This window comes from Botryllus schlosseri, chromosome 2, assembly GCF_051294905.1.
Source record: "Botryllus schlosseri isolate E-star chromosome 2, Bs_hap1, whole genome shotgun sequence".
Taxonomy (NCBI): domain Eukaryota; kingdom Metazoa; phylum Chordata; class Ascidiacea; order Stolidobranchia; family Styelidae; genus Botryllus; species Botryllus schlosseri.
In genome coordinates, this window is record NC_137237.1 from 11684181 (window position 1) to 11711221 (window position 27041).

General features: G+C 41.7%; 1 protein-coding gene across 3 annotated transcripts in view; it reads right to left on the reverse strand.

The window, feature by feature from the left end:
• Positions 1-2024: 2024 nt before the first annotated feature.
• Positions 2025-27041, reverse strand: part of LOC145433541 (uncharacterized) — a 38978-nt gene continuing 13961 nt past the window's right edge. The window contains exons 1-6 of one of the 3 annotated variants that reach the window (XM_080310658.1): positions 20919-21523; positions 17288-18811; positions 13805-13949; positions 10428-10621; positions 5788-5898; positions 2025-4128 (exon numbers count right to left, since the gene is read on the reverse strand). In XM_080310658.1, the coding sequence (XP_080166784.1) occupies positions 3302-4128; positions 5788-5898; positions 10428-10621; positions 13805-13949; positions 17288-18758 (2748 nt within the window). In that variant the 5' untranslated portion in view covers positions 18759-18811; positions 20919-21523 and the 3' untranslated portion in view covers positions 2025-3301. Of the gene's footprint in view, positions 4129-5787; positions 5899-10427; positions 10622-13804; positions 13950-17287; positions 18812-19030; positions 20870-20918; positions 21524-27041 lie in introns of those variants that run through there. The other 2 variants (XM_080310659.1, XM_080310660.1) reach the window with 2 other exon arrangements.

Consider the following 27041-nt stretch of genomic DNA (forward strand, 5'->3'; position numbering starts at 1 on the left):
ACACAGGGTTGCCATGGCTGGACTCTCGATTTACCCGCATTTCTCCGGTAATGTGGGGTGTTGACTAAAAAAGGGTCATCACTTCGGCTCTACTCCCGAATTTTGCGAGACTCTGACGTTCGCTGCAATGGACTCGATTTTGTTATTGCATTTTAATACATTTTCTACAAAAAGTGATGGTGTCGCTTCGTCTGATTGCGAATTACTGATTACAAATTAGTGATGTATATTTGTGCACCTGAAATGGTTGTCAATTTAGTCTGATGATTAGCAGTGTCTTCTGTGAAAGATAGATATAGTGATAATTTCTTCGAACCACAGGTGGATTTCTTTTGTGGGCGGCACATATTTTTCAGCACAAGGTTACGAATATTTCTGGAACGACATCCCTGTTGTCAGCCAATATCATGGTCACTTGACTCGATGAAATGATCGTGTGTATGTGGTATTATTTTCGGATACCCAGTTGATGAAAAATGCTATATCAATTTCACGATTTGCACCCGTACCTTAAAATTTACCTCCGTACACGCCGGGTGGTATATGCCATTAATTTCGCTCCATCAATCCGGGTATCGTTATTTCACTACGTGAGGATATAAGAACAGATAATCGCCGACGCAAGTCGCGACAATGTTTAGGCTTTGTCGCGCAGCCTGATTGCGCAGTTTTGAAACTGAAGTCATTCTTAACCAAACCAATCCAAATATGGCCAGCGGTACATGCTGCACATCATGGATTAATATTAAAGTATCTTGTATGATGCACCGAGAATGTGAATGAAATGCGATGTTACCGCAGTAGTAAGCAAGCGGTTACTTCGCGAGAATTGAGTTTGCATGGTTGTTCAATGTAAGCTGATTCTGTGGCATCAACTATAACCTAATTTTGCAGAAAGGAATTTATGAGTAGGTGGTCTATCCGATATAACTGCTAAATGGCCCTATGTTGCTACAATACCGATATTTCTACTCGCGCTAATGCGCCGAGTATCGTGAAGTTGTGATATGACTAATTTCGCTGAGTTGGGCCATGCTACCATACGCATAAGCTGTCAGCTTGGGTGGGACGGCGTCCGGAACTTGTCCCCACTCTGACATCACCAACCTGCCACCTACCAGAAAAACCTGCTGTTGTAATTTCAGAAGAACGTTTAGTAAAGCAATATGAAATGCTAAAATTGATTTCAGTTTAAACGTATTGTTGTTGTTGTTCAAAGTAAGCTATTCTCCTGTACCCAATATCACTTTTCCTCACTTGTAGATACGGCTTCGGCGATGGTAATATCATTTCACGGAGGAATAATTTGCTTATAGGAATGGGCATATTGCCTTGACGTACAATAATCCACCATACTGCCAAGACCGAGACGCTTAGAAAACGACTTCGGGCTCCTCAAACGACCAATCATTACGAGGATACAGTTTTCCAGCAAGTACCGAGTCCAGCTAACCACAACATCGATTCTTCGGTCCAGGCTTAGATTAAGAAGGTCCAGGACAAGGTCCAGGGGTGGCCAATATGCGGCGGTAGAAGGAAAATTATGCGGCCGTCGACACTAATTCGACTAGTATGTGTTGGCGGCCGTCAATATGCAAATTGAATTTACAAATTGACTCTCCAATTAATGAGATGTTTGAATTATTCTTTAGATTTTCTTCGCGTTATGCGCGGTTCAATGCTAGATGATTTTCGATTTTAATATAGTAGTGTCCTTTGTAATCTGAGCCCCACAGTACATATATGCAAACGGTAGAGGAAAATGATGCGCCAGATTATAAAGAAATACCAATTTGTAATCGTGTTCCCTCATCACGAAGGAAATTTGTTTCTGGTAGGCCTACGTTTGGGAGAATCAAATATCTTTCTACTGTACCGACAATCCTGATGGGAGGTCAAGAAATAACAGCATGCAACGACAGCAGGCGGCTTCGCGCCTCCCCTCAGATGGTTTCACGCCCCCTATTTGAGAACCAATGCTCGAAACTGATTATGGAATAATTCATTCCAATACGAAGCACCGCTTGTCAATGGCACTTTTCTATATTTTCCAGAGCATTTCAACCATTTCACAAACCACAATTTTACTGAGAGGAAGACAGGCAATAAGAAAAGAGAAAGTCGATTACTATTAAAAAGTTCTAAGAAGTATGCAAACGAGGTCGATGCCAGAATCGACAAATATATATATGCACAAATCACGACCTTGGTATTTATTTGACATGTGAAACTAGCTGTCTAAAATTCGATAACAACGGAGAACACAAAACAATATTTTGCAATATTGAGGGATGTACAATGTGAGATGTGCCTATTCTTTCAATGACATTGTTTGTTATCGCACCACAGTAATCTGAGGCGAAACCAGAATGGAAATTTGATTATGGTCAGAAAATTTCAACGATCAGGTGACGTGTCATATACAATGTGACGCAATACACGAATGTGAATTCACAGCGCCGAAACGACATGCATTTAGCTGATTTAGAGCGTCATTTGACTCACCTCTTCTAGCTAAAATAGTCAGTCAATGCTGGGATACACAAAGGGTAATTCAGCCCTCGACACTACGGACACGGTATTAGATATACCGATACAACGGAATCGTGAACTATACGTTGCATTGAAAAGGTTTGCTGGCGATTTTCATTAATTGTATCGGTTCCAACTAGCATGCACACTGCGCAAGGACAGTTTTTGCATATAACTCCGTCTAGCGTGAACATGAACACCAGAATGAACTATCCCATCTGTTACACTCACCTATACCAGTCAAATTCGGATCGCTAATATCTTATAGACGTCGGATGAAAGAGCAAACATGTTTTACCTATGATCGGATAGAACATATAACATATTCAATTCGGTAAGGGGAAAGTGATATTTTTATATCAGACCTGCTCAAATATTCTGATCAAAGGCCGTCCGGCAACACAACAGTAAAATAAGCAGTGCGAGGGAGAATCGGCTCTAACATCCACAAGTACCTCAGGCGCTTACAAAAAACCAAACGACACGCATATATACGGACCAAGCCAGATCCCGACAGGTCAAGCAAAGAGACGAGATGCGTCATCACCATGGCTCGGTTACAAAGAACACAACTCTCTCCACGAGCACCCCTGTATCGTGTGCTGCGCCCGCGACAAGTTAAACATCCGTTCCACGGAGCAATCCCTCAGCATAAATATATTATATATAGCGTTTATACCAAATCTGTATGGAATGGACTAGCACCGCATAAAATGACTATGCTCGATTGAAAGAAAAACTTGCGACCTGCCCGTAGAAGATATCTCCACTACAAGTGAGTTAAACGGTTATTCATGTAAACATCGTTCATCTGCATTCGCGGGCTGCTCGATTTAGACCTGGAAAAGTCAAGGGGCGTGCGTTCCACACGCCTCTCAAACCTAGCCGGTCCGCAGTGGCCGGGCGCGAAAGAACCGGCGAAAACGTCCGCGGGCGGGTGGCCGTGACCCGCAAAATGCCGCGCCCGTTCCTGAAACTCCCCTGGCGAGCGCTGCACGCAGTCGGACAGCGATTCGAGAGGGTTGTGAAACTGCCCGTAGCGTCCGGTGTTAAAGTTAGACGCGGCCGCCAGTTCTTTTGCCCTATCGTACACCGAAGAGAAATTCCCATGAGCGGGCGCGCGAGGCGCTGTAATTTGCGCGGCGTTACCTTGCGGCTTGCGCGCCGCGAGGTCGTCGATTTGATTTTGAAACGCAGGGAAACCGTTGCCGTGAAAGAGAGAGTCATAACCGCTCGGGCGTGACGCGACGCGCATCAACGCTTGCGTTTGCGCTCGCGCTGTTTTCTCTCGCAGCAGGCCAGCATCGTCTTCGACTGGAGTCTGATGAGGAGATATGCTGCTGGGCATGTAACCGCCCCGAGTGGACTGTCCCATGTTTTGCGCTTCGTTGCCGCTGCTGGAAGCTGAGCGCGCGCCAATGTCGGGAGTGAAGTTCGAGGACTGTCCGTTGCCCGGCGACAGCGTCCCGTTTGACGAGACGGATGACGGGGATGTGAGGCGGCCTTTGTGGGTGGGCCCAGGGTAGCTTTTCGGCATGGATTCGAATGAGTTTGGGGCACCGTGTGGCATCATATGCGTGTTCGGCAAGCCGGTGTCTGAAAGTAACGGAAGGGACATAAGCGTACGTGGTCAAAGTGTTAATGGTTTGCAATCAAGTCGAAGTGGAAGAAAAGGCGTAAATTTCAGCTCAAGGACAAGTAGAAGTAGCGATTTCCAAGCAAGTATAAAGTAAGTGTTATAGCCCTAGTTTTGCGTACAAAAATTTAAAACGGTCAAATAGAAGTATAAGCAACGTAAATTTCTACTGAGGTACAAGTAGGAGTAGGGATTTCTCAGTAAGTAAAAAGTATCTGATCTAGGCCTAGTTTTTGAAAATTGTGAATCAGAAGAAGTCGACAAACATCACCACTTGAGTAAGTAGTGCAAGTGGGGAAAAACTCCTTGAGTATTCGGAAAAAGTAGAAGTACCACAGGACCTAAGGCACATAAAAGGTTTCATCTATGCGGTGGCGGCATCAAAACAAAATGGTACCGGTCGGGCGAATAAATTCTCATTACGATACCAACGGCGGTCTCAATAGCGGACGTTCAGGTCCTTCGCATTCACCTATGTTATCACAAAGAGAATATCGAATGTAGGCACAATGATTCTTCGACTATAATCGAGTATTGATTTCGGCGATTTGACTCGAGAACTATACGAGTCGATTTTTCGAGTACTGAATTAATACGCTCTTATGCGACTAAGAATTGTTTACCGAAGTAGAATTATCTTGTCGATATTTCCTTCACATCACAACACTCAATAATGCGGTAAAGGGATACGTATATGTTTGTGGCGACAATCGCCTGAAGTATTGGCCCACCCTTGGCGTTGTCACAGTGTGGCATGTCACATTTATGGTACAAAAGCGCGCAATTATATCATGTGAAGTTCAACTGACAATATTCATTTGTGGAACAATGAAAGGTACATAATTATTAGGATATTTCGTCCTTGACACCATGATGAGTGATAGTTATAGACTCGCCTCCAAGCTTAATAGTCGATATGCAATATCGATGGGTTCGCATCCCCGGATACTCGATTTCGACGAGCCCTAATCGAATGGTACCTGCACTGGATTTTTTGGATAATGAGTAGTTAACGGGCGTTTCAAGTTCTTGTGGTTCACACGCGCGCTTCAAATTCTTGTGGTTCACATCACATCCACGAACATAACACGTTCCTCGGTGACGTCAAATTGGAGTGATGATATCGATTCAAGTCGCGACTCAAATTGAGATCCGACCTGACAGGCTACACCTACTCATCGCCGAGATCATGCGATTTACGCAGAGCCAAAATCTGTTGGTCCAATATCGCTCCTATAGGTTAAGTACCATGCAAGAGACCAGATGAAAACTAAGAGATGGCGCGATCTCCTTTCATTGCACAGATTTAATCTATAGGTACACCGACAGAAGCCGTGTTTTGAAATGAGAATTTCCGACATCGACAAACACACGTTCCGAAACAGTATAGGATCGCAACCGGCATGGTTCACTTCGTGACTTCAGCATAACATCAGATCAAACGCAGGTGCTGAGTGACACTAGGTAACGGAATATAGAAATTCATTCACACCGAGAGTTCAACCGCCGGTCAGTTCCAGGAATGTAAAGAAGCATCGGATACTTTTGAAAACACTGACTCATTTCAACAACACGTCCATTGATACGATCTGCCATTCATGGCCGGGTGATCGGCTTACCTTGACTGACGTGTGACCCATGCTGCCGGTGCGAGTGGTAGCAACGGGATCCCGAAGAGCATCCCGGGGTCGAACCGGGACCTTCCGTCGGCAGCGGCCTGTAAGATCCGTCTGCAGGTAGGAATGGCGGATATTAGCAATCCGAAAATGTGGAAACATAAATAGGCCTATTCGCGATATGGTGTTGAAACGCAGCGAGTGCTAGCAGGTATTTTATAGGTGAATAGCGCTCGCAACGTATTGACGAGACCTTCATTGTTGCGGTCTAGTATATGTTGAATGCCTTTGTCATCAAGTGTGACGAAACCAGGCATGGATTCATGCATGAGACACTCTTTTTTCTAGAAACGAACGGGACAAAAAGTGGGGCGTACCAGTTCCATGAAGCCGATTTTGGTTAACAGCGAGCTCCGGTATGTTGACAGTATGAGGAGATACAAGAACGGCTTCGATCTCCCAAACGCACAATGTATACGAAAATAATATATTTTCCCGGTTTACACCATAGCGTAGGATGCAAGTCAGGCAAACTGCATTTTCTGGTACATAAATGTGGCTGTAACAACCATTACAATAGGTAACAACGAGTGAAATACAATTCCCTATGGTGTTTGGAATATGATTGTATGATACACGTAACAACCCATATATCTCCATAAGAACAGGTGCTTTTAACTCGTTTGAAGCCATTGGAACAGGTGTCAAAGCAATATTCGGTAGCAGAAAGCGCCAACTGCTTGATTTCCGCCCCGATCTTTCGTGGAAATCTGGTAAAACACCTATTTCCCACCATACTATTTACAGTTTATGACTTTGGATCAAATACAGATCAAGTAGTGAATAAAAAATTCCAAACTGTAACCCCATTCGCCCTTACCTACCTTATAGTGTTGCTTGTTGACTGACACAGAACTATCATGACGGCCCCTTCAAATTCAAATACTATGTATTCGCATGTATCCATTAATATCTAAAACTTTAGATATCCCTGGCATGTATCGCGTACTTTCTATAGGGAGCTCGACCAATGACACCACGCTGTGAGGGTACGCCACAGGAGAAGTTTGGAGTGGGCCACAGAGCTATTTGGAAAATTGTAGAATTAGTGAAAGTTTAGTTATATTTGTTATGTTACTCGATCAAAAATATATTCATATTATCGAATCACACGTAGGATACATAAATGTGATGAGACGTAGGGGCACTATGGCGTCATGGCCGGGGGACAAAAGACGCCGTTTTTTTCCTCGGTCATGATAACCTACGGCTAACCTAACAGCAATGAAAACAATTTCGATTATATAATAACTGTAAGTTAATGCTGAAATAACCAAGTATTCCGGCAGGGTTATATGTCGTATGCCGTTAAAAAGATGTACAACGCTCGGACTGAAGTGCATTTGATGTAGATTCGCAGGTGATATTATTGTAACATTAAAATAGCTATAATTGTGATTTATTATCCATAATCAACTTCCTGTGGAAGTATACGACACCACCGCAACGAATCGTAATGGATTGAGGGTGCAGCGCAACACATTTCGATTTGGAGTCGGTTTAAAATGTCCTTCCTTGAAATCATTCTATATAATGTAAGAGTCACATGAATTAATTGTATCATTGAATTGAATGTTCTGACATCGCAATTTAATTATGTTAATTGTACAGCTTGCATTGAAAAAAAATTCTTTCTCAACTTCTCCGTAGTATCCCATTCACCAAAGAATTGTTTGAAGCTGGCCCACTGGTTATATTATTCCCATCGTAGTGGAACTAAAACCCCAATCACGCATTGTATGCGGGTTTAGATCATTAGGTTTCGCAAAGTGACTGGAACAGCGGGGGACCATAATGTACACAAGAGTTATACAATCTAAGAGGGCCGTACCCCTTACCCCCAATTAGGCGGAGCTCTAAGATGTCCAAATTTATCTCGTTGGTCGTTTGTTGGAGCAGATTTCTTCAACTTGAAAATTGTCGTCGCGCATCGCGCGGTCTCATGTCTCTAGAACAGTAGTTCTCAACCTTTTTGTCTACGCGGACCCCCTTTGGACTGTCACGGACCCCCGCGGACCCCTCAACAAACACAGCTTTAGTTCGTATATATCGTACAGCCGCCATCTCTCTTGTGCAAATATTGTATCAAAGTGAATTCTGTATCTGCATTTCTTGAAATACGCGGCCTTGTCCTGCAAATCTGCGGCGTCAATTTGATATGAACAAGTGCCGACAATCCATTAGGTGATGGCGAATACACGTAGCGCTTCCGACGACGCCTTTGGGTGTGATCTCAATATATATGGCACCGATATAATGCCTAGCCTAGTCATTCCTATATCTATAGCAGCTCATGTTGAAGTTGTTCTGGGATAGCGGTTATGTATCTATATATCACCGGAGAAAATTGATTTCTGCCAAAAAATTTTCCTATCTGTTTATGTGAGTCCTGAAGTTTTAGCAGTTATGAAGCGAATGTGCTTCGTGATTTCTCTAAATTAAGACAAAATACATATTAGGTTACTAACCATTTTACAAAATTGAAGGTTTCGTGGATCCCAGGTTGAGAACCACTGCTCTAGAGCAGTGCTCTTCAACCGGGGTGGTCGTACACCCTAGGGTGTACCAGAATTCGCAAAGGGTGTACCACTCGGATGGGGTGTACAGGGGTGTACCAGATCCGAGTAACAATGAGCCGATGGCTAGCTATCACAAATGCCGGTTTATAGGTCAGTACAGACAGGTTGACGCACAGGTTAACGAGCAATATGGTACAATGTTATCTCAAGTGTAATACTGTACACCGCTTGATTGTGATGTCATAAGCAAATATTTCTTCTATTCATTTAGCCGTCGGCAATAGACCAATGGTTCCGTTTGGTGTTGTAAAGTATGCAGTTAACAAACATGTGTTCAGCTAGTCATTAGTATTTTATTGATTTGTGAGGAAACCGCCGCGATAGCTCAGACTTTTTGAATCCGTGCTTCCTACCCGACGCTAATAAATACCGCAATGCACATAAATGAAGTGACGTAGCTAGCCAGGGTCGAAACAGCTTCCATATTGAAATCGAAACCCTTTTGTTTTAAAATGCCGATTGTATGTCCAATCTTTCGCCATACATTTGCAATCTAGTATTTTGTTATAAGTGATGTAAATTAGCGACAACAGACTGTGAAAGCGCCATACGATCTGAGGTTACTGACATCTCTTGCAGCCCATGTGCTACTATCGACTGTGTGTGGTGTGTGGCAGGCCTGATGTGCAGTAGGCTGGTGCGCCTGCTATCATCGCTGATCTGAATTACCGCTTCTGCAGCAGTAGCTTTACCTACTCTCCCCCCAATACTGTTACATTTAGGTTGATTATCGTTCGTTATATCATGCTGTTTTTGCTCTGACACGAAATAAATTCCAATTTGCGTAGGGTTACCATACGTCCTCTTTTAAGAGGATTTGTCCTCTTTTTTGACTTTTTTGAAAGTGTCCTCGGAGGACGCCCTTTTGTCTTCTTTTTTTGAGATTTTGTCCTCTTTTTTGAAAATTTAGGTCAGATTTAGAGCAAATTGATATGCCGTAAATCAGCACAGAAGTGACGCTCCGGCGGGTATTTCGGAGTGAAAAACTGTGATTTTAGCTCTGAGTGAAAAGTTGACCTTTTTTTAGTCATCCACCTAGCAATGCGGAGAGAAAAACGATATTTTGAGCTCTGAGCGGAAAGATGACCTTTATTTTTAGTCAATTGATCACCAAGTGGAAATAATTCACCGGTTTTTTAGAATTCTTCTCCGGTTTTGCAAGTCTCAAATTTCTGAAAAAGTGTCCTCTTTTTAGATTTCCAAAATATGGTAAGCCTAAATTTGCGCGGCGGGCTGCCTAACTGGCTGCTAATAGACTCTGTGACCAAATACTATTTTATTCAAATCCATTTTTTTTGACGGCAATACCTCCGCTTCTACTGGTCGGAATTGAACCAAATTTGAATAACATAGTTTTTATAGACAACCTAATACTTTCATGGGGTGAACAGAAAAATTTCAAATTTTTCGTTAATTATTTTTGTATAGTAAATAGAAACTTTCCTCTCCCGTAGCAAGGCGGCTACTAGTTGAAATTGAACCAAATTTGGTGTGTAGGCTTAAATTAGGTAACCTAACAATTTTATCAAGTAGCCAGTACGATTTGAGAAAAATAGTCATGTTTGAAGACCCCTAATGAACAGGGGTGTACGAGTTTTGAGCAAACCTTAAAAGGGTGTACCACTTCGAAAAAGGTTGAAGAGCACTGCTCTAGAGGTCTAGATTTATGAGTGATTAGTAAGAGAAAATTGCGCATATTTTAGAGAAAAAGGCATATAGGCGGTGATTACCACGCACTGAAGAGGACTATGACTCTAGGATAAGATGTGGGCCACAGAACATTTTCAAATCGGAAAATGGTCCACGGCCAAAAAAACGTTGAGAACCCCTGTCTTAGATGCTATGGCATTGCATCGTAATACGCCGAGGCGCTGAAACAATGACCCAAGCAAATTTGTGAGCCTTTATCTCAATTCACACCAAAAAGCTCGAGACTCACTGCAAATAAAAGTCACAAAATAAAGACACGAAGAGGGCAATGGAAATACGAATATAATCCCATACCTCCAGGATGAAAATGACCTCCGCCAACATAATGCCGGTGGTCGTTATTCCTTGATATCAACGGGTCCGTTGCCATGTTCGGATTGTGATGATGCTGGTGGAAAAAGCCATCGTCCCTCGCCATGGGCACTACCTTCAGTTTCTGATCCTTCTTGTATTTCATTCTGCGATTCTGAAACCATATCTTGATTTGCCTGTGAAAGTATTTTCAGGACGTTTTAGAATATCACGGATAGCTCGCATCGAGATCAGAAATATTTCAAAATGACTATTAATAGGGTTGCATTTAAAACAAAAATCAATTTAAAACAAACATGTTTAAAACAAGGCCCTAATTTAAAACTTGTTTTTAATTGTTTTTCATGTTGTTATTTTTTAAATCCATGACGTCACGAATATTCAATTGTGACGACATAGTGGATTGACATTGACAATTGACAATATAGGGTAAAAATAGCTCCTTTTGATGAAATATATGTACTATTGCTGTTGAACAGACTATTTTGAGGGTTGCAACCATCCCATATCGATATACGTCGGCTATATCGGGTGGTAATTGCCCATAGGCTCGTACTACATGTTTTTTGTAAAGTATTTACACAATTATGACATAATTTTACCACTTACAAAAACAATTTTTTTTATTAAAGGCCTTTTTTTAAAACACTGTTTAAAATATGTTTTGAACAAAGTGTTTTGAAACACTGTTTGTTTTAAATGCAACCCTAACTAGTAACATGATAGAAGGGTGGAAAACGCTGGATTGGTGACTATCAGAATAGAATTGAGAGATCCGTTTATTCAGATTTCAGAATAATAAACTCTCTTGTCATACATAGGATGACTAAAATAAACGTACGAAACGTTTCGCGCCTACGTCCAAGGAGAGGTACCCTAATAATGCCCGATTGAATCGTGTCGAAATTTGGTTGAATGTAAAATTACGTAGAATTGATTTCTGTCAGAGAGTGTGAAAAAACGTGGGCCATAGTATCGCAGTGAAGTAAACCGTTTCGATATGACCAATTTCGCACGCAAATCTGATTCATATGCTACCCCTACCATCCATTCGGAAACTGGCACGTAAACTTTGAAGTAACATCGTAATATCAAATCGTTTATACGAATGCATAAAAAATTATTTTGCAAAAACGCACCATCGAAAGAACCCCCTTATTGGCATAGTGACTTTTTCCGCCGCGAGGACTATCAGCTTGAATGTTGATGGTAAACTTGAAAATATTCTTTCATGTATACTGTATACATAGTAGGGGAGATGTGGTACCGATGGATCAAAAATTGGAAAATGATCGCTGTCCCCGAAATGTTCAGCCGAAAACAGCAGATCTTTTGCCGGCTCAGCACTTCGATACAAGCTCTACCTATCGCTCACATCTACATGAATATCCGTCTTTTCAAAAAATATTTATGGACGTTCAAAATTTGTTGCTCGAACGTGTCATCGGTCCCCACCCGGTGGGTTCAATGGCACACGACCCCGGGACCTATGACACAGATACCCTAAAAAACTCAAATGTGACTACTTTTCTTGCTCAGTATTATAATCCAAGCTACAGCAAGCCAAAGAAGAATGTTTGGTCGCAACTGTCTAAAAATAGAATAAATATTACCTCAAATGTTGTCATAAAATCACGTTTCGATTTAGGCTCGGACTTATAAATTTGAGGGTACATACATATTACCCGAAAATCGACAGTGTGACTTCCAAATACCTCGTTATGGCGATAAAACATCATATGCAATTATTACATAAAGATTTTCTGTACGTAGGCATGTTTCATTTGTTTCATAATTAGTATGCTTGATTACTTTGCTTGATTTGGCTATTGTATCATCGGTCCCCACCCTACGAATTTTATACATGAATCGAAAAAGTCTACTCAAGGAAAGTACTGAAAAAATAATAATAGGTGCCATTATATAGCCTGATACAAGCCCTACCCTTCACAATAAAAATGATTGCTGGTTTGCTCGTGTTGAAGGTTACAAATAAAAATGTATATGTCGATCTAAATTTAGTTTACCCCCCCCCCCCAAAAAAAAAATCATCTGTGAGAGACCCCATAGCTCGCGTACGTCGAATTTTTTTTGTATGTGAGGAAAGATTTTGCCAGCACGCAATTGTAGACAAGTTCACGGAGTGTAATCATGGAATTATCATAGAGAATTTTCAAAGTATTTTCGGTCCCAGTGATCCATCGGTACCACATCTCCCCTACATATACTCCAATTCGGGTCACCCGTGGCATTGTAACGACCGTGGGCGTAGCCTCCGCGGTCGCGTACGGTTGGACACACGTGGAATTTTTTTGAAAACGGGGCGTTTTGAGAATAGGGAGCCAAGCTCGGCAGTTCGCATTGAAGGTTATAGGCCATTATTTAAGATACATTTTCTTATGAACACATCACACGGACGTACACATGTTACAAGAAATCAAAATGTCCCATAGCGACAATGAGATTTATATATGTGGTGTCCCTTCTCAAGTTTAAGAAAATTGTTCAAAAAATTGTGATACAACGCCGAAGATCTTCACCTGTTCAGTTTTTCCAAAATAAATTACAATCTCAGCAGTCTTTTCATTTTTATTTAGAAATACGAAACTATACATGTCACCTACCGGGTTTTATCGGCGGCGCACTACAGATGAGGGGTCGTGTGCCAAACCGCGGCGAATACGCAGATGAAAAAAAATCGTTTGATACATTACTTGCTCATCAATTATTTCAAGGAAAAATGTTTATCAATCGCGAACAAATGCGCCTTCTGAAAGAATTTTCGAAATTGTCCGTTGAGTAAGCGACAAAATGGAAACGCTTCGGAGTTGCGCATATTTGATGTATAGGTTTTCCCAACCACTAATGACAACCTGCTGGATGATTGACAAGAACCTGAACTTTATTGCCACCGCCTATTTTGTGGTTCGCACCTCGAGAGTGGATAGTGATGAGGCAAGTTGCTGTTTGGAAATTACCAACGCTATAATTTATTTAAACCTTACAACCAAATCCCACGCTTTTGTGTTAACCAGGCAGTCCCGGATAAATGTTGTGAGATGCAATCAGTTCTCAAAAGCACGACAAAAATAATCCAAGCACCACAGGACCGTTCAGATCGCCGGGAATCAACAGGATTTTGATATCAATCTTCACAGCGAGGAACTTTATTTCGAAATAAATATTTCGGGTAGGTCTATCTGTAGGGTATGCTACCATTGAAGTATAAATTATAAGTCCTTGAAAATTAAATACATGAAATTATTTGAGGAGTGACAATGACATACACTCCCACCATTCAGTCGGAAAGTCGCTACATAGGCATCTTCCGGCTGGAAAGCTTCCACCAGGGAGCTAACCTTTCTGTAAGATTCAGCATCTGAGCCATTTCGATTCGGCGCGGTCGGCAGAGGTATCTATTGAAATGGAATTCCTTCTCAAGTTCGACGAGCTGCGCGTTTGTATAGGCCGTCCGTTCACGCTTTGATGATTTGTCGCCACCATCTATTATACAATGGAAATGTTCAAAACAAAATGAAAGGAACGCGAATGAGTATTATATACGAAGGCATGGTTGTCCTACAACAAAGAAATGAATTAATCGCGTGCACGATAGACAGCAGTATATTTCAAAGAACCTGTGCTCCTTGGTGGTGAGCCATTACAATTATCTGAAAAACGACAACGCTATTAACACAGTGATGAGTAGAATTGTGAAACAAATGACGAAAATAATCCACACCGCATTAAGTGCATTTCTACAATTATGGATTAACATATCTTTGATTAAGCTCTCGACAGATGGCACATGTTTGTTTGGTAGTTTGGATACAAGGAAAATATAAATTGGTACTTCTCTTGAGCTCCGGACTACGGGATTAAATATTGACGTTTGAGGTGCTACAGTGCCTGATGTCGTAGATACTCCATGAACGGAGGTTTAATTGAACATTAATTGGAATCTATTCAATTTAATTGGATATTGTAAACAGTAATATTTCAGAAAAAAATAAAAATGCACATCCGACCGCAAGTAAAGGCCCGAAACCTAGTTTAATTATAATATTACGAAATGCCTCAAAAATGAGACAGAGAGTCAGTGTTAGTGGGAGAGAGAAAGAGATAGAGAGGGGAGAGAAAACAAAAATCATACGATGGAGTCTTTATAATATTAGTAACTTGAGCAGGAGCATCCAATTTTGACACTTGCAATTAAGCCTTCAAAAATTCTAGACGGTACCTTGTGCATGATTGAGATAATATTAATACAATTAATATTAGTCAACATAATTGCATGCAGGCAAAGCTGGTTCCCTGTTAATTTATTGTATTCTTTGCAGTAGACCGATATCTCACACACCATTGATTTCAAATGATGTTTCAACTAGAAGTCATTCTACAATTTGGATGCCAAGAATAAATACATCTTTTCAGAGAAGGTACACACATTTTCTACGGGATTGCTCAATACTGAAGTCCCTACGCGTAACGTGATATGCAATCGTGCAAGGATACTCCATATTTCCCTCTTATGGGAAATATTTGTTGACAACAATGTAGCTTTCCATCCGCATTCCGCATGTATACCATAACTGGATCTAAACCTCCATAGAACGTAGCAAGATGCATCGTATTCATCCCTGGGGCGCTCCGCTGAGTTTATGGAACTACACCTTCACCGATATGACGATTTTTTCAATTTCATTCGTAAGGTGAGTAGTCCCGCACGATTTCTAGATACCAAATAGTACAGCGATCACGTTGTATGCTTGCATCCTAAAAGCTTAGACACCTGTAGCGCAGGTCATTAATCATCATCTACGACAGCTCCGCGTATTACTATAGGCCGACGGTGTTGGTGTGTTTACGTTGACGGTACTTGTGCACAGATAATCAAATCCGAGCGCGCGACGCGAAATTCGGAAGAAAAAGCGCAAGGATTTATCTCGGATAAATACCGATCAACGATCTCGACGAATTCTGATGATGTTGCGTTCGATTCTAAAGCAAAACAGGAGGCCGTCGACTAAACATGATAATGTCTTCGCGACACGAACGAGCAGATGTTGCTGCCATTACGGACAGAGACGCGAACCGCTCAGCGCCCGCAAAGGACGTTTCCGTCATTAGGCACGTTGCATTGGAAAATCGTGACATTATTTCGAAGCGCAGCTGGTGCACATTGTGACATGTTCACGTTTTCCGCGAATCGCGCATTTCAACCTGTTTGTGGTGTTGCGAGCAGTGTATAAACAAAAAAGTAGATTTTGTTTGCGCAATATTGGTTATACCGGAAATATGAGGTGGGCCTCTCGCTTTCATCGTGAGCCAAACTATGATCATCTTTACATTTGGCCAAATGTAATAGAACGACTTAGTTTAGATCTTCCTATATACAGAGTTTAGGTATTGCGGAGAAAAATTGGATAGTATATTAAATTAGCTTGTCATGCAAACTATTGCAAAAAATTAATGAGTTGATATAAGACTCATTGAGTGGCGTGAGAACGTCTACTTACAGCGTGATATCACGAATTGCAAGCAAGCAATTTTTATTCCAAGTATAAATAGGAGCAGTTGTTCACCTAGAAATTGCAATATCAAAACGTTCCCGAACTCTAGTACTAGCAGTCACTGTTTCTCTTGATTACCAAATGCAATTGGTCTAGCATCAACTTTGGCTAACTTTAGATATACAGCCTAATACCATAGACAACAAATGTACCATTATTGAATATGCACTGATGCCACGTTTCGACTATTAAAATTGTTCCTCAGCAAGAGAGCTCGATTAATGTACCGAATATTATATTTTGTCTACCAACAAAAAAATGCCTGTAGAAATGACAGTCCCAAAACGTGGCACATTTTGCCAAAGTTAAAAGACGAAACAGCTTAATCTCTTACTTAATCGGATAATCGCCCATTGTACAGTTACATATCCATGATGATTTTTTTAATAAACGTAGGAAATACCATTACTATTCGAGAAAAGTAGCTTTGTTTGTTAAATATCCTGGCCTAGATGTTCCTTGTGTTTCGACTGTTCAATTCATTGAAACTAGAACAGCGAGGGAAATTTCCAGATGCCTACGCATCCGACTTATAGGACTATCAACATTTAATCTTTTGAAATACACTGCTTGTCCCGCTATATTTAGCGTTTCATACGAATGAGATAACTCAGGAAATCGATATTATGTACATCGCAATAGAAGGCATAACGGGGAACTTGAATTATCAAGTTTATAGTTTTCAAAAGAGCACCAAACAGATAGATACTGATTTGCGTATGAACTTACCGCTACTTCCAGGGGCACTAGAAACACTACGGAAGATTTTGTAATACAAAAAGTTCCTATCACACCCATTTACAAGCCTGACTCCGTCACCGAATGGACTTTATTTATGTAATCAAGCATTCGTCACTTCTTCAACATTAGTAACCAGTCACAGCTTACTAAAGACACACTCTTTATTATGGTTACGTCAGCGTTAGATCACGCACTTTCTCATTTGGACAATTATCATAAGCACTCTTCTCCCATGTTGTGTTAATAAAGTTTTACTGCACTGTAAATTTGCAATGATGAGGCTTTACCAAATGGCTTGTCAAGTGTCTGCATCCGCTTACACACTCAAAGCATGAACGCAATCGTCACGTTAAACGTTATGAGCTGTAATCCCTTATAAATTGATATTTGAAGAGAAATTCGACTATTTTGGTTATTATTCATGTCGAATGACAGCCTACTCCAATTCCATCTTTTACTCCATCAAATTTATCACTAACGTGACTTGAATGTATAGGCCAGCTGATAACATGGAAAATGATAACTTACTTGATGAATTGCTCGATGTGCTTTGTTTTCTCTTAGCATTCTGTCTTGTTTCTTTCATCCAAGGGTAGATGTGTTTGCTTACAGGCGAATTCTCATCCAAATCTTCCCCCATTTCTGGAGTGTCGCCATTTTGATGGCACTCCACCATAGTATCCTTTTCAGCGGACTTCGAAGACCCCGAATCCTGCGAGTCGCGGCGCTCGTGGCCGTGCTTTTCGCCAGACCCTGTACCCGTTGGAAATAGATTCGCAGCCTGACTGACTTTCGATTTATCATTGACGGCAACGCCGGTATGTCCATTAATCAATCGGCCTCTCGTAGGCGAGTATCCTTCGACCATATTATCTTTCGCTTCACGGTGCGACTGCATTTCTCCTCGGTAGTGACTCCGTTCACTGGATCTCTGAGAAATGTCAGTGTGCGAGTCGGGGGACATGTATTCCGAGGCACGTTGCGCGGTAGGTGACGATTTCGCGCTGATTACTTTACCGCCACAGCTCGCTTGCAAGTCGTCGCAGGCTAGAAATGAGTCCTCGGCTGAATCACCGTTTTGCGCGTCCGCTACAATCAACATGCTACCTCTCTGCTCCACGTTTGACTTAGCTGCATGCTCACTGCGTCGAAGCTTATGATTGAGAAACCTCTGCTGAAAATTAGCCTGCGGGTGTCGGAATTCAGCTTGCTCGACTAAGCGGCTTGCCTCGGACGTACGCGGACGCGTCTCACCGCCATTTTTCTTTCCCTTGACCTCATCATTCTCAACACGGTCACGTGACTCTGACGAGTGGGTTGTTTGGTCGGGGTTGCGAGATAGCTGCTCGCCGAGGTATGGCCGCTCGAACAGTGTTTGCGTTTCGTTTTGACGAACGTAATGGTCATTATCGTCTCGACATTTCAGATCATTAGCGATAGCCGATAACGGTTTGTTTTGCCTCGACGTCACCACGTTCTCTTTCCCGGTTACGTTGCGTAGATCTCCGAGATACTTCTCGATGAAATGTCTGTCTGGCTCGTCCGATCTGAGACTTATCGGGATTGAAGACTCTAGATTTCCGTGCAATGACTTTTCAACTGAGTTGAGAGCGGTACTTTGACTGGACATATCGTCCGCGAAAAGGCTGTTGCTTTGTGACATTCCATAACATGAGAAATCGATGACTTTGTCGTTTTTGGCGCCATTGCCAGGACCATTGTTGTTTTCTATTAGTTCCCCCGAAGTGTCAGTGACGTCGCTATAAAGCGGAGACAAGCCATTTGAGAAATTGCCGTTTCCGGTTGATTCGAACTTAATTTCATTGCATCTGCGCGCAAACGCTACTTCGTCATCAGAGATTTCATTGCGTAACGCGCCGTGTCTCCGACAATAAAAGTCCCGACCCGAAAATGCACTCTGTATGTTAGCGCCACTATCCAAGTCGTGGTTTAAATCGAAAGAGCCGCTTTCCAGCGGTTGAATGGCTGGAAAGCTCATGCTGGATCTTGCGTTTCGGCTTTTTCCGCCAATTTCCCGCCGATAATGCGCACCTGTTAAACACAACCGGGTTTAGATTTGGTTTAACAAGGAACAAGCCCCTTATGGCGTCGACAACTTAGCAGCTGGGTCGCATAAAACGACTTTCTACCGACTATTACAAGTTGTCAATCTCTGCGTTCGCCTCAAGCATAAACAATTTAAATTGATGGGAAACAGAAAATTCGCAATTGATACGGAGCGCCAGAGTAACACGAAATACTAACACGCACTTGTCAATCGGTGCCGCTTGCAAGAAGTCCAGTCGCGACCGACCTAAACGATGAGAGATGATGTCCCGTTTGAGCTACACCTGACTTGCACCGAAACCAAATTTTTCTTATTCCCTGACAGCGAATCACAACCGGCCCACTTAGCCCACGTCTAGCTCAAGCAAGATTGATTGCGATTGGTGATCGCTGCATGTCGGGTCGCGATTAATATCCTTTCTGAGAGATTTTTTTGTGTAATGGTAACCCTGAATTTTTAATCACGAACGCAGACGTTTTATCGATACCGTGTGAACGAATTGCATTTTTCGTCGGGCACGAAAGCGCCTTTCATGGCATTTGTTCCATTAGGGACGGGACGAATTTTTACTTGTTTCATTCTGTTCCACGCTATTCAACAGTATAATCAAATAGAAAGATAGGAATCAATGTACACCGCTCGGAACGACACTATTAATGCCAACGGGCGGTCCATATTGTTAGATGCTCCGCGGGACAGAATAGGATTATGCCACATGCCGTTGTAGTTTGAAAATACGACGTAAATAAATTTGCATAATTGCATTAGATCATGTTTTAGTTGAATTGAGTCCGAAAAAGGTTGTTTTACCATTTATCAAATTATTCTGCGAAGTCTCAGGGCAGTGCGGCGCCAGGCATAAACAGATCAGCGTGAGGCCCCTGAATGATCTCTGGTTATCCGCTGATATGTATGATAAATGCATTATATATCAATTCCCTAGACATCAATTTGGACGATTGATGTAAACGGACCGAGTGTGTTTGTTGATATCAGACAGAATGAGGTGGCAACAAAACTTGGTGGAAACCGCCAGATTCAGATATTTGCCTTAACCGGATCCAAAATAACAAACACCTTCTTTATTTTATACTTAATGTTGCACATGAAATCTGTTTGCATTCATTAAAGTTCCGACGTTGACACTAGCTATTTGAGGTCTGATCGGGTTTGCAAAGTGTGCAGTGCATCGACTCTGTTAGTGAGTATAGTCACAAATTTCGAAGGTTACTTTTCCTATCTTCGGAATAGGAACTTTACATTGAAGAGCATGGATAAACTATTAATCTAATCAAACTTACACGTTCAAGTTGACGGAATTGAATACCACAGTTGACTCTATGAAAAATAATTACAACTGAATAGTCTGTGCCAATAACAGAGCACCTCGCTTTTGCAAATACGGTAAGTTGTGATGGTGAAAGACTGATCGCGAGATTTGCAGTAATTCGGAAGCCTTATTCAATCCAATTGACATTGCTGTATACAAATAGTCACATAAAAATTTATTTTTCATTCATATATACGCAGCAAATATGCGAATTTGTTAGATCCCTTTGAAGATGCCGATATCTAAATTTACTGGAGGCACGTTCGAGAGGCTGTGATATCATTATTCCATCGAAATTCGTGTGTGAACGGATTAATATGTAAAATATCGTAATTGACGCTTACAAAATGTATTATAGATTACACGTTTTCGCCATTTGCAGTTACGTGTAAATTCACGGAATGACGTAAACGCATAGGCTCTATTGCGGCTCTTAGTGGGCTTGTGAAATTGACTTACATAGCTTGTATTTTTTTATAAGGTAATTATAAGCCATGACAAAATAAACCGTACCGTACTATGGGTGGAATACCTGTCTTGATAAACAAATATACTCTAACGATCACAATTGATTTGAAAGGCGATAAAATAGATAGGCGTGACAATGATAAAGATTTAGACAAGAGTATCTCTAATCATACAATATCATTGTAATTCGCGTATAAACGTTACATGTGTTAACAAACTGATGCATCAAAAGCACGATACCCAACAATTTAACTTGATCTTGATCAAGACAAAGACGGAGATAAAATACAAACCTTGATAACATCACATAAGCAACATCCATGTGTAATATCTGGAATGCTGTGTCGGTAATAGTATGCGTCATCGGGGTAATGTTGGAGCGGTATGTAAACCGTCTAAGTGCTTTGCATTTTCACAACAAATTCGCAGATTAACAATGTAAAAGCAACCAAAATAGCAGATCGAGGTAAAAAGTTGAAATAACTGCGTTTATATCCGGGATAAATAATAGAGTCTCATCCGAGACAGCCAGACGAACAAAATGGCGCGTGGCCGTGAACCGCTGCATTGTTTGTGGAGGGAACGAATCACCGACTCGCTGTATCGTAAACTTTAACTTTAACTCATCAACTGAATAATCTAGGCTAGGTCGAAGATAGAACGAAGATTAGAACACAATTCGTGCTTCTGTCGGTAGATTTTGATAAGATGCAACCAGGCTATGTCGTTTTGAATCCACTTGAAGCTTTCAAGCGCTACAAATGACTCACAACTCTCTCCTTGACGTACTGAAAATTTCTTTATTAAAAGTAATGTCGTCGACTATATGGAGCGCATATACCAAACTGCTGACCGATGTATCACATTGTTCTGGCAAACTAATTCAATAAGAACGTACATAACGAATCTGCCATATTTGAGCATATACTCGTTGTATACCTGTATGATTTGGGGAAGATTGCTCCCTACATTACTGACACGATTTTTCCGTGTATACAAGGAGAAGATACGACCAGTTTCCGCAAGATAAGTTTTACGGTTCATCAGTGTATTTCGGAATGAATCGGCTTTGCCATAATCAAGAGAAGTCCGGCTTTTGTTATATTCGTAAAATTCTTATACCGTGACGCTAACTATGAAAAGAAAAGCTAACAAGCCTCCAGGTTGGACACGGTTCGCTGCAGTAGCAGTGTCACCGCAAGGTCATTTCGTGACTTTTTGACGCATGAGGCTCGCGGAAAAGTTACGCGACGGTGTATTATTTATTCATTCTACATACCGCATCGTCTTGCTATCCCCTTTTTTCGGGGTCCTGTGTGTATGTCGGAAACGCTTGAACCCTTCCCCTTTCCATTTCAATACGATTGGTGTAACACATACCATATAAAAAGGACATCAATATCGAGGCTACGAATAAGCATTGGACGGTTTCAGAACAAAAGGCACCATGCATTTTAGATCTGCGAACTCAAAATCCCTGTGTATTTCAGCACATCAATGGCTAGCAATCGACGCACAGTGCGCCGTGTTATACCATGTTTACTCAGAGCTTCCACTCTTGCGCATTGATCATTCCGCTCAATGTATTTTTTAACATGGTTGACAGCACGTGGATAATGCTAATGTTGTTGTCTCAATCGTTCATAAAATGTTGGCTGCATGTTGCATATTGGATAAAATTATGCTGGTTTTACATGAAAATGGTCCAGCACCGCGATATATTGATATACAATTAAAACCGATTAATTTTCATCCAAGCTTATTAGCGGAATACTGACTGCCGCATCTCAGATATAACAAGATTGCTGACAGATAACCGATATTTATTCTAGCGGCAAGTAGCTTAACACTGGCACTACCCCATTATCTCTGAACCCAAATTCACCAACCCTAGTAGCAATTTACCGGGTTCAACGGGGCGGGAAATATCTCAAGGCTGCATAATCATGCACTTCTGCCCGATAACCCTGCGACATCATACCCCGCAAAAATGCATTGCAATACATTAAAGGCCGTCCCTTGGGAATGAAGGATGATGGATAGATATCAGAGGTGAAAGACGTTTACTATACGTCTCTTACAGATAAAGCAACGCCAGAACTTGACCGAAACGCCATTTTGTAATTCGGAATTGGGAAAACGGCCACTTGAAGCCTCCGGCGTGAGATCACGAGAAGCACTTAACATCTTGTCGACAACTAACCTTGACGCAGGCTTATCAGAAGAATAAGGGTTTTGACTTAGATGACAAACCACGAACACCTTTCAACTCCCTTGATAACGAACAAATATTGATTGTGCAGCACTACAATTTTCCCACAGTTAACTTCCAGCCACATCAGAAGTAACGGAAAGCAGAATTCAGCGGCTGTAACTCGTTTTTAGGCATTTTATCCGACAAGGATTGTATTTAGATTTCATAGCTTCTCGTATTGAGCGTACGAGGATACAACGTGGCGTAAAATATAGGCAACCGAATATGCACATGTACACGGATAAACTGCTTTAAGCTCTCAATACATGTGAATATAAAAGAAAATCCGGCCGAGCGTGCGATAACCCGGTTCTTGTGTTGAATGGGAGAGCACGGTAGTTGCCGCTCGATGGGCCGATATTTTGTTATGTCTCGCGACTGAAAGACTTGAATGATGGATCCTCTTTCTAGAGGTAATTGGCTTTTATTCACAAACACGGCTCGGACGCCTTTCGCCAATGTTTTACTATCGCGTTGCGATTGTCCCTAGGGGCGCCGGCGCAATTTGGAAACATTCGAGAAAAAGTCAGCGAGAGGTTACATCATTTGATACGGAACACGGCGATGATTGAATAAATCACTCCGCGGGGGCTGGTGATGAAAACGAGGAATGCGAATGTCTCGGATCCGATGATAATGCGCGATGCGAGTTTTTTGAGGCGCCTATAATCCCTAACACGCTTGAATCTTGTCTCTTTCAATTTGTTACACATGTAATCACGACTCGACAAGTTGCGATACGCTACGATAAGGTTTCTGCTGGGCTGATAGCTTCCTAACCGTAATTACTATTTCCGTACAAATATCTCTTTTGTATTCTCGTAACTCGCCACAGAAATGATCATAACTTAACGAAAGCGATCCGACCCAAGTTCGCATCTAGGGATCTATCTTTGTTTCCTATTTTAATGCACTGATTCGTGGATCATGAGACGCCATTTTTGCAATATATTGTGTTGGCTGGGGCCCAAGAGGCCAGTTCACATCTAGATTGATCTGGTGGGACACGACCATCTTAGAGGAAATTCCAATACATTTATTAGCATTTATATATTTTCATCGTGCTTCGTATTCTATGGTCCTTCGCATCGGACAAATATGTGTTCCTATTGTTATTTATTCTTGCACTGACTGACTTCCTGACTTACAAGCAATTAGTCTAAGCCAGGGGCGGTCAACCCATGGCCCGCGAGAAGGTTTTGAGTGGCCCCCTTGAGTAATTCTCGAAATTAGTTATATTATCAAAAAATAAACTACCAAAACCAAATAACCAAAATTTGATTAGCCTGATCGAGAAAAGTGAGATTGTGATGACTAAAATATCAGCTCCGACGCATTGGCGTAACCAGAGCCAGCCAAATTTTTCGTATAGTTCGTCGTATATGACCATAAAGTACAATATGTCGCATATTAGTCGAAAACTTCGATATTTATAAGTCCAAGAGACGAATAATCCTGTCATTGCCAAATGAGCCCAGCGGTATGCTCACTGGGTCTTCATGTCATAATCGTTATTGATTTTGATGCGTGATATTATAAGTATTGTTTTCACCGTTACCTAATCCGGTTCGCTCCTATCAGTAGACTAAAAAACGTCATCAACATTCGTAAAACTCATGTGCCCCTTTTGCCGAAAAGATTGACCACCATTGGTCTAAGCATACATGAAATTAGGTATGAAAGCATGGGCGAGAGATAGGGTGTCCGGTCAATACCGAGAAAACCATTACCGAGAATGCCATTACCGAGAATGGACACCACCGAGAATGGACATTGCCGAGAATGGACACCACAGAGAATGGACATTACCGAGAAAGGACACCACCAAGAATGGACATTACCGAGAATGCAATATATGCAATGCAGGCATGTTATGAATATGCACAGGTCGTGTGAGTGCATCACGGCGTTGCCACATTCGGTATCGATGATCAGGTTTAAATTTCTCGACAACGTCAGTCCCAGTAAGCTATATTCTTGACATTGGCCATTCTCGGTAATGTCCATTCTCGGTAACGACCATTCGCGGTAATGTCCATTCTCGGTAATGTCCATTCTCGGGAATGGCATTCTCGGTAATGTCCATTCTCGGTAATGGTTTTCTCGGTATTGGTATAGAACCGAGAGATAGTGGAACATGGAGATGCCATTGTCAATCTGTTCGTTTTGTGGTTTGTTGCACTAAAATCTGATTACACAACAAAGCAGGTAGGGTGTTCCGTCACTGTTATTATATGTGGGTTCAGGTTGTATCCGAATTCCGAACATCACCGTCAGATATTTTAGTGTGTCGTTGATCTCCTAGCGTAACATTTGCCTGGCATGCCAGGTCGAATTCATGCAACGTTTATAACGTCACCGAAGATAGGAAGGAGCGTACATACGTGACGTCATTTATTAAACGGAATACCCTCAAGTCAGGTCAAATTTGTGAGATGGGATGGTAACCACATACCCCGCATTATACATCAGTAGCAGAAATATGCATGGGTATCTGAACAGCGGACACGAACAACGAAAGTATCGGATCTATTTATACTAACAGGAAATCTAACGCCATGGTGATATTATATCATGGTGCAATTGACGTAATAAGTTCTTTCCGAATTTATTGCGCTCCACAACGATAGCTTCATCATCATTCCCGTGAGTTAGTGTCAAATCATTCATTCCGTCGAGAAGTTGTAAGACAGGATTTAGTTGAGCATAACCTTTCGAATTAACCACGGATTTCAGACCGCCGTGGAAGAACGCGAAGCCGTAATTTTTAACTCGTACTGACCCCAAAGGATCTTGCAGCAACTGATAAGAACGCGCCAAACGAGAGAGGGTTGTCTATGCGGCAATGTCCATCTATCCATAATAAAACCAATCGTCACCAAACTGTTTATACAAGCACTGGCATCAACTATATCAGGGATGGCCAACCTTTTTCCCATTCACGGCCGCGTTTCGACTATACTAATGTAGCCTACGGCCGCATTCCACGACATAGTGGTAATGAACTAGATGGACGCCAAATACCCATGTTAAACTGTCTATGTCCATTTCCGGGGCACTCCGGACTAATTTATTTAATAGTAGAGGCTTACTATACGCACCGAAATTGCGAGTGGTGACTGGCCATGTTATGGGGTTGCTCATAGTCGCGCGAAGCGCGAAAATTTGTTCAGATTCACTAATGAATTTCGTCATTAATATTAGTTGTTTTACATATCACTATCAAACATTTATGCTTTCTCAGCCCATGTGATCAGATTCACAGGTATAGTTGATGGAGGGGTGTTTTCGAGCATTTAGGGCAAGTTATAAATGGTGTTGATGATGCCTCTTCGGCTGGGCCAATTGTTATTAGTCACTTTGTTGCATGCTGTTATTTCTTGACCTCCCATCAGGATTGTCGGTATAGGGAGGAGAACACGATTCCGAGTTGGTATTTCTGTATAAGGCGCATCATTTTCCTCTGCTACTCGCATCTGTACTGTGGGGCTCTGATTGCAAAATGCGCTACTATATAAAAATCGAAAAATTAAGTCACATTGAATTGCGCACTGCGCAAAGAAAATTTCAAGAATAATTAAAATCTCTCAAGAAACTGGGAGTCAATTCGTAAATTCAAATTGCATGTCGACGTCCGCCTACACCCACTAATTGAATTACGTGTCCAGTCCACGGCCGCACAAATTTCCTTCTACGGCCGCAGGTTTGCCACCCCTGAACTATATTGTCTCCATGTATAAAGTGCGATTAGAGTTCGATCAGACATTTCGCGTATCCCAGGTTGCGCCTGTCAATGATTCTATATCAGTGATGGTTCTTAGCCTTTACAATACTGGCGAACCCATACGATAATCTGTTAAGACTTCGGCGAACGCCTAATCTACGCGCAGTCACGAAAACAAGAATTATCACATTACGCTTCTAATTCACCACTATACAATACTAATGAACAGAATTATCTGAGCATCAGCAACAGTGTTAAACGAACAAAACCATTTATACACAATTTTCACACGAATCAAAAATATTATAATGAACATATATACTGCATATCAGTGTGACTTCTCTGTGTGAGTCGGATGTGTTTCTTAACCTCCACCGAGTTCGTTTGAATCCCGGTTAATAACCGCGGTTTTAAATAGATATCAATCAATATGTATAT